Genomic DNA, 20,925 nt, shown 5'->3' on the forward strand with positions numbered 1-20,925 from the left:
GAGAGGTACAAATGTATTTACAGTTGTACATATACAATCAAATAATATATAGCACAGTTTTGTAAATATCATTTTAGATAAATATTTACAAAGTTAAAGTGACCGTTTTCTGGAAGTAGAACACAGTTTCTTGAAAACTCTATACATTTGATACTTTTAACATTATTATAGTTTCTTTAGTTTACAAAACGCCCTATGGGAATTCTGGCAAATGACTGCAAGGTGTGAAATAACACCAGAGGGCGCCTATAGCCGGAGATGGGAAAGACCTGGGCCTGGGCTTGGGGCGATGTGCAGTGGCGGGCACAACCCCGGATCCTGCGCAGTCAACCCAACCGCCAGGACAGCCCCAATGCTGCCCTCCCTTGCTGGACTCTGCGTGTTAGGTGGGGGTAAGGGTGCCTCTCCCTTCCCAAGCATGATGTCAAGAGTTGAAGGGGAGGGGGCACTGGTGCTGCTCTGTGCTTTACAGATGGGGAAACTGAGACCCAAAGAGGGACAGTATCTTGTCCCACAGTGAATCTCCGTGTGCCTCCACTCTCAACTTACCTGGCACACTGCAAAGGCGTTCGTGCCTCAATCTTCCCCCAGGAGCGGGGTTTGGGGCTCAGGTGGCCAAAGAAAAGAAGGGCCCAGAACGCGCTGGTCTCTTCAGGTCTCCGTGGCTGCCCCGGGGTCCCTATAGCTCCTGACTCTCAACGTTGTGTCCTCGACTGCTGACACTTCTCCCAGGAGACAGTGATGGGCGTCCCCCGCCCACGGGCCGCAATGGGACAGGGAGTCGCTGTCCCTCCATTCCAAAGCACAGAGCTCTCTGATGGGGAGATGGGGTCCCCTGCCACCCCCCCACACTCCCGCTGGGTCCCCTCTCCTGTCACCTACGAAAGGGATGCCCGCTTGGGCCGCCGGCTCTGCAGGAGGAAGGAGACCCCAGGTGAGTCCCGGCATGCGGACCCCTTCGCAAAAGGAGGCGACCGAACAACCACTCCAGCCGCATGGCCTGGAAAAGGGACGTCGCCCCTCAGCGTCCTCATCGGCGAGACCGGGCGAAAAGTGTATGCCTGGGGGTCATTTCTGGGATGCACCCAGGGCACGCGACGGCGTGCGGCGCGGAGGTCAGGTCCGCAGAGCGAGGATGGGCGGCCCGCGGGGCGGCGCCTGCGCGTGCGCGTCGGGGCCGGGCGCGGCGCTCACAGCACCATGGCCGGCAAGTGGTGCGCCGCGGCGGCGGCGGCGGCGGCGGCGGCGGCGGCGGCGAGCGCGGGCGCGTGCGCGTGCGGCGCGGGCAGCGCGGGCGAGTGCGGCTGCAGCGCGGCGCTGGGCGGCCGGTGGCGCGCGCTCTTCTGGTGGGCGCGCAGGCCGGCCAGCTGCGAATAGGCGCTCTGGCACACCTGGCACTTGTAGGGACGCTCGCCCGTGTGCAGACGCACGTGGTTGCGCAGCGTGGACGACTGGCTGAAGCGGCGGTTGCAGAAGCGGCACACGAAGGGCTTGTCCAGCGTGTGGATGCGCATGTGTGAGCGCAGGTTGCTGCGCGAGTTGAAGCCGCGGTGGCAGATGACGCAGCGCATGCGGCCCGCGGTGCCCGCCGCCGAGTCCGCCGGGTGGAAGTCCTCTGGCCGCGCGGGCGGAGCGCGGGGCCGACGGGGCGGGCGGAAGGAGAAAGAGAGAGAGAACGAGAGAGAGCAGCCCCGTTAGAACCCGCGCCGCTGGCCGCACCCCGCGCTCCCCATGCGCGCACTCCCCTCCGGGCCAGACGCCTTGGAGTGCACCGTGGTCCAGGGACAGCGAAGGGCCCTAGCTTGGGTCAAATACGAATTGGATCCGCGATCGGGCTAGGAGACCTGGGGTTTTGGCGACTCTCGGTCTCACTAAACTCAGTTTGCTCACCTGAAAAGTAGGAACCTAGTACTACTTCTGAGCTAGGCAGGACTTTCCCAAATGAAGGGAAAGGTTTTCTCTGCTAAGCGCTTTACTGCTCTTGGATGTATGGAAGTGCGTGACTCATAATAGGCCATCCATGAAGAGTAGCCTCCTATACCCCCTACCCCCCACAAAACTTCATTTATTCATATCACGAATATTTACTGAGTGTCCGCTGTGTACCAGGGAACTGCGCCTCGAATTTCTCATCCCCGAAATGAAGGTAAAATAGCATTGTCCCACATGCCTATGACGAGGATGGGGGAAACCCATGTCAAACATGAGCCCCGGAGCAAGGCCTCCAAGGCTGGTGCTCTAAAAATAAGGATAATCAAATTTCACAAGGGTTTTGTACGGCCCCAGCGAGATGTGCTCACCAAACGTCTCCATTTCTTACCCAGGGGAACCACTTAGTTCTGCATTTGGCAGACCATAGGTCTTGAGCCAGTGGCCTCTGTTGTGATGGGCAGAGTCCCAGGGCACACACCCAGGCTCATTCTGCCCTGCTTCCACTCACTAAGCAGCCAGGGACGGGCTGGGCGTGTTCAGAGCCAAAAGCGAACTTAGAGATCACCTTGCCCAATACCTTTCCTTTCCAGATGAAAGGAACTGAGGCACACAGCCGTTTCCAAGATTGCACAAAACTAGAATTCAATACAGGGTCTTGCTGCCCTGCACATTTCTCCTCCTGCCATGCCCTGAAACCTCCCTGGGGTCTCCCCTACTTGCTCTCAAACAGCTTATCCTGGCCAGAACGCAGGAGGACTGTCTCCCCTCCGCATCCCCTGTGCTGGCTGCTGGGGACATCGGCCTTACTGGACCAGTAGGTCCCATCTGTGTGATGCTGCTGCAGGTTGAACAATGGTTCCCAGAGGCCAGGAGGCTCTCTGCCCCTCTCCTTCCCCACTGGCTTCCATGTCCATGAATCATTGTCACTATGGCCCTGTGGGGAATGGATACCTACCATGCTTGTTCTTCTTCTGTTCCTCCTCCAGCCCCGGCACACCTGGGATTCCCAGAAAGGTGTTGTGAGAGTTTCCATACCACACCAGCAGCTCCTGGTCGGGAGGAATCATCTGCAGAGAGAGCAAGAAGAGATCAGGGATGTGGCAGCTGGGGACCCAGGGTCCCTGCACACTGCCTCACAGCGGGGAGATGGGGAACCAGTCTCGACTCTGGGAAGCCACACCTGGGTCAGTCTCTACTCAGATGTCCCCAGACATGAAAGGACCCAGGACATCACGCCCTTCTGCTCCCCTGTCCCTGCCCAGACTTTCTTGTCACCTCTGTCCTACCTCTACCACATGACTGTGTCCACGCTGATAATAACAGAACAGAAGCAGCAAGCAGAAGTAACAGGAGGCGGAATGCTAGAACCCTTTTCATTTCTTACAGGGTGCCAGAGTCAGGCCACAGGGCTGAGTCAGATGTTTCTGAGAAGTGTAGGCTGGGGGTGAGGGTGGTAACCCTGTGGCGCTTGGTTACACTCTGATGATGTTCTGGAAGCATCTCTTATCCCACATATTCCTATCCTACCCTGTATCACATCACAGATGACTTCATGCACATGATAGATACTAAAAAAGAAATATTTATATTGACAACCACCTCTACATCAGGAAATACTGGGGTGTGGGGCCTTGAAGCAAATCTGTTGCACCATGTCGTAGGTCCGTGACCAAGAGCTCACAGCAGATAACAGGACTCCACTGCTCTAAGGGGAGGACCTGCCCCAGGAAAATAGCGATAGCATTCTAGTGACAATCCAGGGTGGCTGGAAGGACTTCCTTCAGGCAGCACTGACCACACACACCAGGAATATCCGAAGGGGCCCTCCTGGCCTTTGGTGAAAGCAAGTTACCTCTCCCAAGTGGCTCAAATGGTACAGCACCTACCTAACAAGCACAAGGCCTTGAGTTCAAACCCCAGTACCATCACCACCACAAAAAAATAAAATAAAATAGGACCAAGCCAGGCCTCAGCCAGGTAGGGTAAATGAGAGAAGGAACAGCCCAACACTCTGTTGAGGCCTGGCCCCTTAAAAACTGGTTGCAGGGTGGGGGCAGGGGAGTGAAACGACCCAAGCCTTGTATGCACATATGAATAATAAAAGAAAAAAAAAAAAGCTGGTTGCAGCACCTACTCTGGGGGTCACCATCTGAGGTGTCCAGAGAAACCCAGACACCTCTAGGCAACAGCTGCTTTGTCTTCTGGTGAATCGCCTTTGAGTCGAGGCACCAAAGATCACATGGGACCCTACCTTCTCCAGAGTAGAACCCTTGGCTTCCATATTTGGGAAGAAGGCTCTTCCCCTTCCACTTGGGCCTGCCCTATTGAGCCCTGCTACACCTGTAACCTTTGAGTTCACGACCTCTGGTCAGAACCTGGAAGACCCTCAGACTGTCCAGAAAGCTCTGCTTGATCCTGAAAGGAGAGGGACAGGGCAGGAAGACACAGGGGTCTGGGCAAGTGCCACCCTCCTGAGACTCAGCCTTTGGTCACCATGCCCTTCCCACAGCCCCATGGCCCACGGGGCTAAGGAGGTGCCTAAGGAGATGCCAGCTGACTGCCGTGCCCACTCAGGCTGAGAGGTTGAATATGGAAGAGCCAAGAGCAGCCATTGAACCCAATGAAAATGAGGCCATGTCTTAAAGAAAGTGGGTGGATTAGAATCTGGCACCCCAGCAAAAGTCCTTGGGGCCTCTGCTCATTCACGGTCAAGGCTGCTGTCTAAGGGGCCAGTGAGGCAGAGCTTGAGGCCTCTCTCAAAAAGGGGGAGAGAAGAGAGAGGTTTTGTGAACACTGGATGATGGAACTCAAATATTTCAGATAAACTGATAGTAAAAGAAGTCACCCTATGAGATGGTGCAGGTGGGCCCATGTCACCAGGTCCCTGTCTGAGCAGGTGATCTGAGGCAGGTCACTTCGTGTCTCTAAGTTTGTCTCAAGTGAGAGCATCAGGAAACAAAATCCTTGAGGTCCGGCAACTCCATGACTGATTGAAAGTCACCTCCAAATTGTCCTGGCCCTGGCTTCAAGTTTCAGCTGAAACCAGATATTGACATATCAGGGTTCTTCTAAGCAGGCAGCCCCCAGACCGTCTAGACGTGACTGACACACTTCGGAAGGTTCCTGCTCAGCCCCGGAGTCAGGCACATGGAGGTGGACTCCCCACCTGCTAAGCTAGTGACCTTGGTTGGGCTTCCTCATGTCACAAGGCCTCAGTTTTCTCAACTGTGAAACACAAGGGCCACCTTGCCTTGGCTTCTGAGTGGTTGTTGGGTCACATGCATGGAAATGCTGGTTGTTGTCTTCCTGGATCACCAACTACCCAGAGGAGGTGGCAGTGATTTGGGCACATTGAGTTCCTACAGTAGTGCCCACAGAACCTGCAGGTTGGCATGGAGCCACTGGCCTGGCAAAAGCCATGGATGACCGTGGGTGTTGCCTTCTGTGTACAATAAGAGCACAAGCTGGACCCAAATGCCCCAGGCTAGTGCCACCACCCTATGGCTATATCTTTCCCTAGCACAACCCTCTAGTCCAGCCGTGAGATGGAGTCTCCACCAGCCCCAGCTGACAGGGCCCTGAGTGGCATCCCTACTTCCAGATCCTCAGTCAGTCAACCCTGACCTTTCCATTTTAGCCGAAAATAACAACTATTAATAAATACAGAATATAATACTAAGATGAAGAATGGGAATGATTAATTAGACCACAGCCAGAACATCCCGGATTATACAAAGTTTGAATATTCTCATTCAAAGTGACTATTTGGGCTGGGCACTGCTGGCTTCTGTCTGTAATGCTAGCTACTTGGGAGGCTGAGATCAGGAGGATCATGGTTTGAGGTCATCCCCAGCAAATAGCTGGAGAGACCCCCCCATCTCCAAAAAATAACCAGAGCAAAATGGACTGGAAATGTGGCTCAAGCAGTACAGTGCCTGCTTTGCAAGTGTGAAGCCCTGAGTTCAAACCACAGCCCCACCAAAAAAAAAAAAAAGAGAAAGATTATTTAGGTTATTGTTTATAAAATAAGCACTTCCAGGGCAGAGGGAGTGGTTCACTAATAGCCACTTACTTGCCTAGCATGTGTGAGGCTCTGGGTTTGATTCCCAGCACCACAAAAAAAATAAATAAATAAATAAATAAATAAAATAAATTTTAAAAATGCAAATCTCTAAAAACAAATAAACAAGTGTTTAAGAGGTGGTGGTTGTAGTGTGAGTGAGTCATGATGCAGTGGTATAGTTTTAAAATGTACTACAATTTTTTTACTCACTAATATAAAAACTAAAACACACGAGTATAAAGGTGTAAGTAATCAGTAGGGTAAATAATGAGAAGTCACTCTCTCTCCCACTCTGGATGCCCCACTGCAGCTGTTTGTTTTCTGGGCATTTTTCCCCAGAAGGGTTTATCATTTTGAGACTAGGAAAAAATGCTGATTTTTTTTCATCAGAGCAACACAGTGGAAAGGAGTGACTTTCGTTTTTGTAGGCTGCACCTGAGTTTAACACTGAGCACTTCTATACACACACAAAGCAAAACAATTTTAAAAAAAAGAAAAATCATTAAGAAAAATGTGTTGAGCCAGGCGTGGCGGTGCACAACTGTGATCCCTGAACTTGGAAGGCTGAGGTAGGAGGATGGAAGGTTTAAGGCCAGCCTGCGGAACATATCGAGTTCTCGGCTGGCCTGGGCTACCTGGCAAGACCTTGCCTCAAAAAACAAAACACACAACAAAAAACCACGCGGGAATTAAGAATGACACATATCTCCAGACAGCTCGAAGTTACCAGCAGTGGGGAAGGCAGCACACATAGTGTCCCTACACATAGTGGGGACAGGGAGTCACTCTGCTCTTCAGAGTCTGGGACTCTGGCCTCTGTTCTCCATCTGTTTTTAGGTACCCTGCATCCAACGAACTCCTGTAACCAAGCTACAGGAACTCCTGGAACCTGCAGCTTCTCCCCCAGGATCCTGGCATATACTGTTCAGAGTCTGTCAGGCTCCATCAGGTGACTGCCTAGGTGCAGGGAACAGCCACAGTCCCTGCAGGTGCTTCTCAGGCACTGTTACTACTGCTCCAGCTAGCGCAGGTGAGAGGCTCTGCACTGGGACCTGGACAGCCTGAATCAGCTCGCTGTGCACGTTTCCGGGGAGCAGAAATTGACTCAGGGTACAGAACAAATAAAGCAATTCCTGAAGGAGCCAATCCTTATGCCTTAAAATCCACATTGCCAAAACTCTGGGAAAGATGTAGGCCTTCAGTCTCCTTTGCTGACCAGTTTTATAACCTCTCAACTCATTCTTAACTCCCGATCTGCTTAGGCATTCGGTCCTGTCCCACATCCTGAATTTTTATTAAAAATTGGTAACGATAGGCTTTTGGGTTTGTTTTCCTAATAAAATTCATGACACACCATTGAACACGCTCCCAGGAGACTCTGATACCCTTTCCTTCCCTGAGTGGCACAGAAGCCCTAACACAGAAGGACCTCTAGGTCATCTGGCTGAACATCAATTTCCATTGTACACAGATGTCCTGACACACCAATTAATAGAGTTCCAGCAAATAGAGATTGGCCAGGGAGGCCACATGGCACAGTGATCCAGCCCTCCAGCTCTGCAACCAGACATGCCTGGGTTCAAATCGCAACTCAGCACTTCCCCAGAACCTCCCCAGCCTTAGTTTCTTTGTCATTAAAATGGAGAGAGGGCTGGAGTGTAAGGGCTCAGGGTAGAGCACTTACCTAGCATGTAAGGGTCCTGGGGTTGATTCCCAGAACTGCAAGAAGAACTAAAATAATATAAATGGGGATAATAATAACAGCACGTCACAGCCTAAATAAACTTTCTGAAAAATGGCATGGCTGGGGATGTAGCTCAGGGGTAGATCACATGGTGAGCACATGCCAGGCCCTAGGTTCAATCCCCAGCACCAAAAAAAGGGATTTAAAAAAACGTTATTAAGACCTTTTAAAAAGGGTTGTTAGCAAGACAGGCTGGTGGTTCACACCTGTAATCTAGCTACTCAGGAGGCAGAGATCAGGAGGCTTGTGGTTTGAAGCCAGCCTGGGCAAATAGTTTGAGAGATCCTATCCTGAAAAAACCCATCACAAAACAGGGCTGGTAGAGTGACTCAAGGTGAAGGCCCTGAGTTCAAGCCCCAGTACCAGAAAAAAAAAAAAAGGTGTTAGCACAGTGGCAGTACATGCTAAATGTTCTATGTAACTTTCTTAATTATGCTTGATTATTAATGATTGGAGCAACTTAAGAGCACCTGCTGATAAGCAAGGTCAAAAGAAAATGGTGCTCACCCCCAGAGTTAAGAAAAAGAGAGGGCCAGGTGCTGGTGGCTTATACCTGTAATCCCTAGCTACTTGGGAGGCTGAGATTGGGAAGATCCAGGTTCAAGACCAGCTGGGGAAAATAATTCTCCAGACCCCATCTCCAAAATAACCAGAGAAAAATGGACTAGAGGTGTGACTCAAGTGGTACAGTGCCTGCTTTGCAAGGGTGAATCCCAATCCCGAGAGAGAAGAGAGAGAGAGATGGGGCTCTAGGAAACATAAAAAGCTCAGCTGACTGAAATGAGAAGGAAAGTGGCAAAGAAAAAATTCAGAGCACAATAATTTGCCAAACAAAGTGGGGGGGGGCAGAAAAGACTAGGGACTAGGGGTTTTCTTCAAATTACAAAATCCAAAGTAATAATAACTTATGACTAAGTCCTTTCCTTGTGTGAACTTCTGAAATCAGCAAAAGATTTTGCTTCCTGGGACAGCCAGTTTGTTTTCCTGCAAGAACTATTTCCCTGCACCCCTTTCGACTTGGCCCCATACCCTGCAGAAAGACTTAATTCATTACATTTAATGGTCCTGGCTATGTGCTATGCACTTTCTAGAAATGCCATTCGTGTGACTGATGTGTGGCCCAGGGATAACATGTGAGGAGATCTAGCCCGACAGAAAACCTGCTGCAGAGTCTCCAGTGCCTGCCTGTGCCCAGAAACCCCATCACCTTTGTCTCTATATGGAAAGCTATGATTTTGTGTCTTGTGGAATGTTCTAGAGCAGCAATAGTATATTCAGCTTATTGAAGAAAGCTGTCCTTCCATGTTTTGGCAAGTAACAGGTTATGAAATATAAATAGCACTTGTGAGTGGCAGAAAGATTAAGAAAACAGACTGAGGCAAAGGCCCCTCTCCTTGGCTAACACCACACACACACACACACACACACACACACATACACACACACACAGAACAAATGGTCATTTATTCCAGAGACATCGGTGGAGTGGCCTGGGTGAGCAGAGATATCTCTGGTGTAGTCCAGAAGAACTGTGTGAGCTTTGAGCCTTGGCTCTGCCCCAGTGGTGGTCACATACACCAGGACACACAGTGTATCTGGTAAGTGGAACCTGACATTGGAACAAAGTGGTTTAAGAAAATTGCTACAGAGAAAAATGTATCCAACTTCACTTATGAAAGTGACCTGGATGCACTCTGTATTTCCTTCTCCTTCACTCAAACAGTTCCTTCTAAGCAAGCTTGCTGAGTCTAAAAGCATTGCCAGTTACGCCAGAGGTATCTTACGTATGATGTGTGTGATTCAGATGGATGTTTTGTTTACATCCTATCCTTTTATCCACTTAAACTCCTGATCAAATGCAGGTGAGCTTTTTTTCCCTAATCATACGAATTCCAATCCCTCCCTGGAGATATTCTTCAGACTTGCCCTCTGACGCTGCATAAATGTAGATTCGTTTGTTTTGACCATGCTTTGCTTTCCTCTGGTGTGAAATTCAGGCCCCATATCTGCCCAGCCAGGAGCTTTTCTGCCAAAATGATGTAGCCGTTCTTGGCCAGTCTCCTGCATTTGTGTGTGTGTGTGTGTGTGTGTGTGTGTGTGTGTGTGCATGGAAGGGTGCACACTCTCCATCCTGATGACTGGGAAGGAGTGTGGCAATGTGGCTGTGAGAAAGAGCCCAAGAGGGGCTGAGGACTCAGAAGGATATGCTCTGCCAAAGGTGGGTGTCAGCTGCACCTGAAGCTGATTCTAGGAGGTAGTAGCCCAACCAGATGGTCACGGGAGCCACCCAGGGCCTGTCTGGGTCCTGATACCACCCCGGCCATCTTAGCACTCCTGAACTTTAATGGAGGACCTGCTTGACTCCTCCAGGGCCACTCTGTAGGTGGGACCCAGTCCCTGGCCAGGCCAGGCACAGGAAAAGACCACCCCACTGTCATCTTTGGGAGGGTCCTTGGGATGTGGCTATTCAGGAACGAGAGGACCCCAGTCTAGAAGCTACTAGGCCTTGGCACTCCAGATCTTAGAGCTTGAGGCCGAGTTCCCGCCAGCAAGTGGAGTGTGAACTAAAGGGAAGTGGTTCTGGACCCTGAGGGGCTCTTCCAGACCAGTACCAAAACTCAGCCAAGCCTTAGCCCCTCCGCAAGGGTCCTGTGTTTCTCCCACAAGGAAGCAAAAAGTCAAGGTCAGGAGGACTGTGGTGGAGCAGCCCCGCCAACCAGCACAGCACTCAGGGCCAGCTTCCCACACTCCTGGGTCAAAGACGCATTTCCCAAGGGACACTCACTGTCCCGGGAGAATCTCAAGTAGAGCCCACCTCCATTAACTCTGCTCTGCTGCTCTGAACACAGTCCTTCACCTCACCTCACCTCATTGTGAGCTTTTCTGCCCCAGCAATCATCTCTACCCCTATTAGGAACACCTCATTGCCCATCCTCCTGAGGCGCCAAGGCCCAGCCCTGACTCCACCCTCGCTCCCTTCAGAAGCCCCCAAACACCACACTTGCCTTTCCTCATTCCTCTAAGAAAGCACGAGGCACAGCCCTAAGTGCTGATGCTCCCCCTGGAGTCCCTGATCTGCCACCAATCGAGACCCAGTTTTGGTGTCTGTGAATTGTAGATAATCTCAGAATCCTCCCTCATGGGGTTGTGTGAGGATTAAATATGACAGTGCATATGTAACTTCTGGGAAAAGCCTGACACACAGTGAGCTATCACTGAGACTACAGTCATGAGCCATATGTCATCTGTGCCCCATGCATGCAACTAAAGTGCTGTGGACACATGCCCGCTCTCCCACCTAAATGCATTCCTTGGTCACCTTCCACTCCATGTCTTGCTCTCTGTATTTCTATTACTTCTGAACTCCAGCACACACCCTCAACCAATTTCCAAGACCTCACTTCTCTTCATGACATTTGTGATGGCAAAAAGCTGCAAGCGCCATCCTGTCCACCTGCAGCAGAAAGCCTCCTGGAGACCACGATTCATGAGTCTCAGCTCTACACCCAGGGAGGGCCAGAGAGGCCAGTCAATGCCCCTCGGTCCTCATGGTCTAGGACACTCCCCATGGGGTGCCCATGCTGATCTCTACACAAGAGCACACACACACACACACACACACCTCAATAGCCTTGTAGAAGATGCTGGTGCCGATCTGAACCACCTCCAGGTTCTGCTCCTGCTCATTCCGTGCACACTTGATGTAGGTCATCCAGCTTCGGTGGTCCTCCTGGCTGGCATCAATGAAGTATCGTACTGTGCCATCCTCATTGAACACCTGGGTACAGGTGGAGCAGAGACCAGGTGAGACAAGACTATGCCATAAGTGTGGCTCATGGCCTGAACCAGACCTCAGGCACATCCACACACCCTCTCCATTCTCACAACAGACTTGGAAGTGGATAAAGCTATCAGCTTCATCTTCCAGCTACGGAAAGGAAGGATGGGGCATAGTGACTGGCCTCAGGCTAGCTGGCCAGAAATGACCAACAGGGAGCCAGTCGCCAGGGCTGACCATGACATACTCCTGCCATCAGATCCTCCCACCCCCCCTAGAAGAAAAGGGTCTCCCAGTGATCTCCAACCAGGCAACATGGCCCCCAGCAAGCTCTCCTGGGGGATGCAGAGGTGCTCCCCGGGGCAGTGGGAGCACTGCCCAGGACTTCAGAGGAGAGCACCAGAGAGTGGAGAGGGAAGGCTAGCTCACTGGGGTACCCAGGCCTGGCCTAAGTTCCTCTGTAGGAGCTGCCAAAGGCACTCAGAGGTCAAACTACACCCCAAGTTCCTGACCCAAAGACAACGAGAAGGATAACCACTGATCTGGGCCTCCAGAGGAAGTGGAAGGTGAGCTTAGGCACGGTAGGGGAAGGAACGAGATTAGGAAGGACCTGCACCATCTGGCCTTCGTGGGCTTGTAGCACTGCAGGGTAAGGGCTTTTGGAGGAGAAATTGCTACAGGACTGGCTTTGTCCTAAGGGTGGCCCTCCCTTGCATCTGGCACCTGAGGGGGATGGGTAGGCACTGAGATGGAAGCCCCTCGGAACCTCAGCTTCCATCTATAAAATAGGGATAACTGTAGGGCTGCCAAGGTCATCCCATGGACTGCAGGCTGGGGACGGTTAAGTCAACACCAAATCAGGATCATTTTGGGGAAACCGATTCCCAGGAAGCCCAGCCACAGCTCTGTCCACACCAGAGCTTCCCATGCTGCTTCTGTGGCCAAGGAAAGAATTAGGGTGGCTGGGAGGTGCCCCCAGGGGCACCAGTTTGCACAGCAGGACCCTGGTCAAGAGAAATGGCCTCTCTGGATCTCAGAGCCATCCTCTGTGAAGTGGGGTCCACGAAGTCCTGTTTGCTAATGTTGGCTGGAGCAAGGAAGGTCAGGTTTTTTCTACTGCTAGTCTGTATCTGATGTTTTGGGGAGGAACGTCCAGGGGAGAAAGCTCCAGACATCCCTGAGTCTTAAGATCCTGCCTCAGGGAGTGTCCAGGCTGCCAACATCCACAGCTCACAGCAAGAACCCAAGCTGCCTGAGGCAGCTGGAGCAGTCCTACTTAAGACCCACAGAAGACATCCTTTGCCATTCAGGGAGTCCCTCTCCCCCACCCCGCGGGCTTACCTCCCACATCAAGTTGTTGTTCTTACAGATGTCCACATGCTCTGGGGCGATGACCCGGCCCGTAAAGGGACCCATTTCGGTGCCCGCCTTGATCCATGTCTTGGAGAAGATGCCGAGGCCCTCGCCAGGGATGGAACTCTGGGCGATGATCACCTCCACCGGCAGCACCAGGCTGGATAGCTTCTGCACCTCTGCGCAAGAAGGAAAGGAAGCGGGTCAAAGTCTGAGCCATGAGGCCCGGCCCTTTCTAGTCCTGGACCTACCGGTCCTGAAAGTCCTGCCAGCCTCAAGCCGCCCCAACTGCGGGAGAAGTCTCCCCAGAGACGGGGAGAATGGGCAGAGGCTAAGCAATCGGGGACTCCCGTTTGCAATCCAGGACCCTCCATGGCCACGAAAGCAAGTGGTACATTGCGGCTTTTTTTTTCCCTGTTTTTCTTTTTTGGGGTCCCCGAGGATGGAACACAAGGCCTTGCGCATGCTAGGCAAGCATCCTACCACTGAGCAGCATTCCCAGATCTTGAGCCTCTTATTTCTAAGAGAAGGTTTTTAGTCTCTACGAATTCTCAAATCCTCCACAACCTCTACCGCCCTCCTCCAGGGGAAAAAAAAACCTTAAAACTAGTGAACCCATCGCAGCGCGTCGGTTTACAGCCGGGAAAACTGAGACCAAGTCTCCCGAGGAGCAAACGTCCAACACGGGACTCTTTTGCCGTCTTGGCCCCGGCGCTCTGACCCTTCACTCCGCGCTCACTGCGCGTCACTGCATAGCGAAGGCGTCCCGAAGCGGTCAGCACTGGGGACAGATGTCCAGCTTCGAGGGCGGCAGAGGTGCAAAGGGAACACCGGCGGTGGGACACTGAGCTCAGCGCTCACCTTAGGAAGCCGGGGCACGCCCGGGTCCCTCTTTGCACCCAGGATCTAGGGTGCCAGGGAGGGCAGCACTAGGGCTCAGGCGAGCTCTTAAGTCGCCTTTCAGGGCGAGGAAGAGCCGGAGGCCCCCAAGCCTCCCCCGAGGGTCCCCCTCTGCGGCAAGGGTGGGAGCGGTGAGGCGCACAGGGGCGGCCTCCATGTCTTACAAGGTTCCCCTCTAAGCTACCTGGGAAAATACCCGGCGAGCGGGCCGGCTGAAAGGGGGGGTTAAACGGTGTCCATTGCGGCGCGGCCGGCAATTTGTCACGCTGTTAAAGTGATCGCATTCATTCGGCTCCATTCGAAAGAAATTGCTAATTCTAAATTCATTAGCCCTGGAAGAGTGCTGTAGCAATAAATTGTACCTCAATGCGGAGGGGACTTGTTTAAAAGGGGCCGAGGAATTCCCCTTACAAAAAGGGGGGATTAGATGGTTGACATAGCGTGAATGGAGTGGAATTAGTCTTCACGGTAAATTAAGAGAGGAACAGAAATCGTGAAGGGGGAAGAGAGGGCGACGCGCAGAGATGCCAGCGCCGGGGAAAGACATTGTTTGCGGGTTGATGAATGAGGAATAAGAACTTGAGACATCTTAAAGAAAAGAAACTTTTCTCGCTCTCTCTCTCTTTCCCTCGCTCTCTACGGCTTTCTCTCCCGGCCCGCCCCTTCCCCGGCCCCCGCTGCCTTTTAAAGTTCTTGGTTTAAGTGGGAACTTTCGCGGGTCAAGCCCAAGTTAACTAAATGAATTTAAACCCCCTTCTTTTTGAGTCAACTGCTATTACACGCCGAGTAAGGCTTTAAACGCCGGGAACCCGCCAGCTCAAGGCGGAGGGTGGGGTGGGGACAGGAGCGGCCGGTCAGCTCCGCGGGGTCTCGGGGATCCGATCCTACAGCGCGCTGGGTGCGAAGCTGTCTCGACCCCACCCCACCCCGCCCCGGCTGCTGATTTGATACACGGGGAAACTGAGGCGCACTAAGTGGCAGGAGCAGCACCCAGGCCGGCTATCCCTCCGTCGTCCTCCGCGTCGCCAGCCCGGGAATTGAGAGGCGCCAGGAGGAGGGAACAGGACAAACCTCGACGGCGGGACTCACCTCCAGAAAAGGACTGCGCCAGGACCTCGGCGGTGAAGGCCGTCTTGGGGCTGGCGTGGTGGCTCTTGTCTTCCAGGAGCTGCTCGCCGAGCACATTGCGCCATCGGCCGTACAGGAAGCTGTGCAGGATGTCGGAGGTGATGACCTCGGCTAGCGCCAGCCCCGGCGCCTTCAGCCCCGTTTTGAGCACCAGGGCCTCAGCCGGGAGCACAGAGCCCATCATGGGCGGCCCGGGGCTCGCCGGCGCCGGGGGAAGGACGGCGGGGCCGATGCGGAGAGGTGGGCGGCTGAGACGGAGCAGAGGAGCGAGAGGAAAGGGCTGCGACGGGGCAGGAGGAGGAGGAAGAAGAGCAGAGGGAGGACAGGAGGACGCAGGAGGGAGCGGGTGGCGAGGGGGTGGCTGGGAGGAAAGTGATCGAGGGGGAGACAGGCGGAGAGGAAGAGACAGAAATCTGCAGAGATGGCAGAGGCGGCGCCGAGGGCTGGAGAGACAGAGGCGGGTGCTGGGTGGGTGGGGGAGAGGGGTGCGGTATGGGTGGGAGGAGGGTGGCTGCAGAGAAACACCGGTGAGGGGCTCTCGGACGCGCGCTCGCCTCTTGCACACCCAGCCTGGACCGTCCTCCCCTTGGCAAAAATCTCAGCGCCTTTATAGGAGCCGCAGTGACCCTCCTAATTGGTTATTAATGACCCCCTGACGTCGGAGGACAGACTTGTACCCGGCCGGGCTCTGAGGAGCCTTCGCTGCGACAGCGCAAGGGGCGGGGGCGCGCGGACTGCTCGGAGCAGTCCCCTCCGCTCCTCCCTCCCCTCCCGGCCCTTCCTCCCCCCTCCTCTTCCTCCTCCTCCTCTCCCCGTGGGAAGCGCCAGGCAAGGAGGCTCAGCAGAGAGGAGAGGAGGGGTTGGAGCAGGGGAGGGGACGCTGCGAGGCTCGTCCGGACTCCTGAGACTAGACTGGGCAAGAAGGGACGCCTGGCCTCGGGCCCCGTATGTCCCATTCTCACCTCCGGTCTCGGGCAAGATCGGCGCACACCACCCCGCCTGGGCCGGGCCTTCACTTTCTCTCCGCTGCCCACCTCTGCCGGTGCGCTCCCCTTCCTGGCCCGGCCTGCACTCCCAGAGGCTCCACGCCCCAGGCTGCGTCAGCAGCTCAGAGCCGAGGCTCCGGTTCGGGCCGCACGATCTGCGCAGACGGCGCTGCCCAAGCCGGCGCTTCGCTTCAAACGGGCCTCCGACTGCTCGGCTCTCCGAGCTTCGCGCAGCTGGGGACCAACATCCCACAGCGCACAGAGCTGCGGGGCTGGACCACGGTCGCCGTCGGGGTTGGGTCTCGCAAGAGATGGCTTCGTGGGCTGCGGGGCTCCCGACCCTGGGAGGGCTAGGTTGCAGGGTCAGGAAGGCTGATCGAAATCCTCACTGGCCGCCAGTTGCTCGGAAAAAGGTTTTTCTGTGGGATACCAGGCGCCCTAAAGGGATCCTCGGACCCGTCCTAGGGTGGGAACCGCGGTGACCCATAGTGAATATCTCCGAAACTGCAGGCAGCCCTGGGACAGGCCGCGCTGCCGTCTCTGCTTGCGAATTCTGCCTCCGGAAGCTGCCTCCTAGGGAAGTCATCTTTGTTCCTCCTTCCTTTTTCTCTCCTAGCTCTTTCTCTTCTGCCCCCTCTTCTTCCCTTCCTCCCTTTCACCCCGTCCCACCTTACCCCACAAATAGACTATCTGCCATAGTCTTTTCGAGGCATCTCAGAGCCGCCAGCACCGTCCCTTCTCCCGGAAACAGAGTTGCTGAGTCGGGAACCAAGGCAGGAAGACCACCGCTTCCTGCAGGCTTTGCCGCCTCCTGGGGTTAGCCTCAAGACCCCCAACTCCAGCTACAAACACACCAGATGGGGAGGACAATGGGGTCACTTTCCTCAGGCCTTCCCCACCTGTGGGGCTGCACTTTCAGATGCGCTGTAAAAGGTGTGCTGTACTTTCAGGCTGGTTTGGGCTCGTGGTTTCGGTCTCCACTGAATGATAGTAGGGACTCCCCAGGCCTTCCCCGCAGCCGGAGACTTGGGTGCAAAAACAACCATCTGGTCTCCCACAAGCAGACCCTCTTCAAATGCCCCTTGGAAAAGAACCCCGTTCACCACCTGGAGGGCCCGCTAAGCTTGCTTCATACCGGGTAACCACATATCCCAGGGCCCTTGAGCGCGCATTGGGGGCCAGTGGTCTCTCACATCCTCAGCGGGTGGGAATACAGAGGAAGGAAAGCGGGGTGGAGGGCTTTCAGCCTCGGGGCCCAGGTCTACCCCAGGCTGACGTCTAGGGAAGGTGTACGCACAGAAAGCGGGACCGTCGGGCACGGCGCCAGCAGAGGGCAGCGCTGCCGAGAAGCGAGCCCTGCCTGCGGGTTAGGGTCCCAGAACCTTCACTCTTCGCGACGCCGCCAGCGAATTACACAAGCTAACACGTGAGGGTTCGAGTGTGAGCAGGTGATCGGAATCCAAGCCGGCCGGCGCCTAGGCTTTGACTTCTATGAAGTGGAGAGGAAAATGTGCTCCCGCAGAGGAGACTACGTCCGGGAGCAATGCCAGAAGTTCAGCTCCCCATCCTGAAACCAACCTCAGCACCTCCAGGAGAGACTAAGGGGAGGGGGCGAGAGGGAATGAGGACTGCTGTGCGTCCTTGGGAAGTCCCTTCTCTTCTCTGGGCCTCAGTGTTCCGTCTGCAATGGGGTGGGTTAGACTTTGAAAACCTAGGTTTCTTCTTACCTTGTCTCTTTTGGGTCAGATCACTCCCCCGCCCCTCCCGCCCCCCCCCCCGCCCCAAAGTCCCAAGGATTTGACCAATTCCTGTGCCACCACCACTGAAGTCTGTGCGTCCTTCAATCCTCGGGCGCGGCATTTGAGTCCAAGAATCAGTTTGAGATCAGAAGATGCAAGGACCAAGGGTTTTCCCCGTGACTAGATAACCCCATTTTTTTTCTCAGGACTCGCCAACTTGGGGAGCAGTGCCAGGGGAGGGGAGACTGCCTGAAACAGGCCAGAGCTACCTCCCGCCGCTATTGCGCCAACCGACCTGGGGCATCTCTGCTGCGCTCTCGAACTTTGAGCTTCTCCCTAGAGATAGGGCCACTTGGACGCCCCAGGAAAACCGAGACTTATAGGAAGAGCCCAGCCTCGGGACCCAGTGGGATTGGGGAGCAATGCCTCTGAGCGTGCATCTCCCCGCGTGGAGATTTCCAGGGCAAACATCGCACGCTCCAGGGGATCCGTGCGGATGAACCGTGTTCCTTGCTGCATGCAGAGCCCAGGCTCGAAGTGTGCCTGCGCCGAAGACACCCCCCCCCCTTCCCCTGGGCCTGGCCGGCGCTGAGCTCGCAGGCGAGCCCCTTGAGGATGCTCACACCCCCTTGCGTCCGCGGGCCGCCGCTCTGAGAGCTCTTTAATATTCATGGGCGTTAATAGAGAGGCCCCCAGTATATCGGTCCATTGTGGGCGGCTCGTAGGCCTTGAATAGGCCCCGGCCCCCTTTCTTCGGCGCAGCTTCCCGAGGGGCCGGGCCAGGAGTGAATGGCCCCGCTTCCCGCTCCGCGCCCCCTCCCCCTTTCAGGGAGAACATCTTTATCCCCGCCGCCGCCGCCGCCCGGGCCCCCATTCTCGCGGCCCCGGCTCCGGGCGGAACGAATCAATCTGCCGCGGCTCTTCGGAGGTCATCCTCGCCGCCTGAGTGCCCCTTCCCCCGGAGCCCACGAGAGTGGAGGGAGGCAGCGGCAGGCCGACAGACCCACAAACTGAGGGACATTAGGGCGGGGATCTGGAAGACAAGGGCAGGAGGCGGCCCCGCAACCGCCCCGGGCGGGCTAATTTCTACTTGTTGCCCCGCGAAGGGCGGAGCGCAGAGGGCACCGGGACTGTGGTCCAAGCCCGGAGACCCATCCTGCCTCTTCTCGAGGCATCAGCCGGCATCCTTTCGGGCCGGGCATCCTCACCCGCGAGACCCCGAGCGCGGGACGCAGCCCAGCCCGCAGGGCGCTTTCGTTCGCGTCGGGGCCGCAGGGATCGGAACAGCGCGCTTCAGCCGATCGGACGCTGGGACGCGAGCCCAGGTTCCCGGCTCCTGCGCCCGCGCTCGGCGACCCTGTCCGGGTGCTGCAGGGCGCGAGTCGGCCAGGCGGGGCCAAAGCGCACGGGTCCCCTCCCCTCCCGCCCCGCAGGCCCTCGGAGGCGCAGAAAGAAGCCCATTGTCCGCGGAGAAATACATTTTTGGGGGCCGAGTGAAAGCCCGTCTTTCTTTTGAACTTTAGAAGAAAGTCTCCAGCCCTCGTCCCTCGGAGGGAGAGATTTGTGCCCCCCTCTCGGGGCCTCCGCGAGCCTCCTCCTCCCGAAACATCTGCCGGGGAAAGTCCACCCTGGAGGGCAGATCGCGCTGGCTTTAAGCCCCGCGAACTCATTAAAAAGATATTAACAGCGGGGGCAGGTCCCGCGCAGGTATCGATCGACCCGAGTGAGCGGGGCGGGGGGCGAGGGGGGAGCGGGAAAAGGCAAAGAACGTGGCCGTCCCGCGCCCGGAACCCCCACCGTGTCCCCCAGACCCCTCGCCGCAACCCCGCGGTGGGAGTGGGGTCCGTGCGCCCCGCCGCCTCTCCGCACCGCTCCCGCGACTTCCTGCGCCGCGCCGCGCCTATCCGCGCCCGCGCGGGCTCCCTCTCGTCCCTGCTGTCACGCTCGCCCATCATGTCCCTCTTCCCCTCTCCTCCCTCCCTCTCCGCGCTCAGGCCGCTCTCCCGCTCTCTCACATCCTCTCGTCTTTCTCCTCCCAGGTCTCTTGCTCTCATTCTTTCTCGTCTCCATCCCTGCCGTGGCCCAGGAAACTCGCTCCTTGCGTGGGGCCCATGTGTCTCCCCCACTCCACCCTCCCGGGCGCCCTTAAGAAGGTTCAGAGCTTCAGGGCGCGACAGGCTGCGAAAGTGGGAATGGGTCTCAGGACCGGCTTCCACAGACGTGACAAAGCCAGGGGAGGCTAAACGCGGTGAATAGGGACAGTGGTCCTCCTCCTGTCCCCACTCCCACCTTATCTAATTAGTCTCCAAGACCGGGAAAGACAAAGGCGGTCCCCAGGGCGCTCGCGTGGAGGCCGGGCAGGTGACTGGCACGCGAGTCTCTCTGGGAGCCCAGAGCTGGGTAGCCCTTCCTCTGGTCCTCCCAACACCATCCTCCATTGCTGGCGCCCTGGCCCCAGCCGGCCTTGCCAGCGCTTAGGCCTAGGCAAATCAATGTCATGCGAAGAAAGGAGAGACCCTGGAGGAGGCTTGAACACCAGGAGAGAAGCGGTGGGGGTGGAGGCAGAAAGGCACCGGATTCTGAAGGCACAGAGGTGGAGGGAGAGTGAGGCATAGAGAAGCCAAGGTGAAAGAATACAGATAAAGTGAAAATCTGAGAGGCAGACAACAGAGATGACAGCAGAGGCAAGGATTGGAAACAAACAAACAAACAAAAAAACCCCTGAGGTCTTGGGGGACCTGCAGGAGTTATAGGGTCAGCCAGAGGGAGGAATGGGATGCTTTGGACACAGAAATTGGGGTATGGGTGGGAAAAAGGTCCCGGAGGAAGGATGAACAGAATGGTGGGGGCTAGACATCCTGCCATAGCTCCATGTCTCTCCATAGCTCCTGGGCCCTGGCCCCCGAGCGCTCATACCAGTGGCTGTCTGGTGCTTAGTCTAAGGAAAGCCAGAAGGAGCCCCCACTTCTCCCCAGCACCCCAATTCTCTGGACTGACTTTGCTGCACCACCTCCCCTGCCTGGGTGCTCTAAGTGCTACTCCCAGACATCACCTGTCCCTTGGGGACCATCTGCTGCTCCCACCAGCTGTCCTGGAAACTTGAAGGCTTCCACTTAGTCTTTTGTTGACAAGTAACCTACATGAGTGCCTGTTCTGTGTTAGGGCCTGGTCACCATGCTGTCCTCAGTCCTTGGTCTCTCAGCCCAGCATCTGGGAGGGTGCACCCTAGTGGGCAAGAGGTGGTGACCTCATACACATATTGTATGTCACCCTGAGGTCACTGTCTCTTGGTCTCTAGGGCC

General features: G+C 55.5%; 1 protein-coding gene across 1 annotated transcript; it reads right to left on the reverse strand.

Annotated features, from left to right (window-relative positions):
* Positions 1-1,190: 1,190 nt before the first annotated feature.
* On the reverse strand, positions 1,191-15,082 carry Prdm12 (PR/SET domain 12). The gene is made up of 5 exons (XM_020185240.1): positions 14,860-15,082; positions 12,859-13,049; positions 11,362-11,517; positions 2,888-2,999; positions 1,191-1,615 (listed from the first exon to the last, which is right to left on the reverse strand). Exons 1-5 carry the CDS (start codon positions 15,080-15,082, stop codon positions 1,191-1,193), a joined length of 1,107 nt encoding a protein of 368 aa, XP_020040829.1.
* Between the last annotated feature and the right edge of the window lie 5,843 nt (positions 15,083-20,925).

Source organism: Castor canadensis, chromosome 13 (assembly GCF_047511655.1).
Source record: "Castor canadensis chromosome 13, mCasCan1.hap1v2, whole genome shotgun sequence".
In the NCBI taxonomy this organism is placed as follows: Eukaryota; Metazoa; Chordata; class Mammalia; order Rodentia; family Castoridae; genus Castor; species Castor canadensis.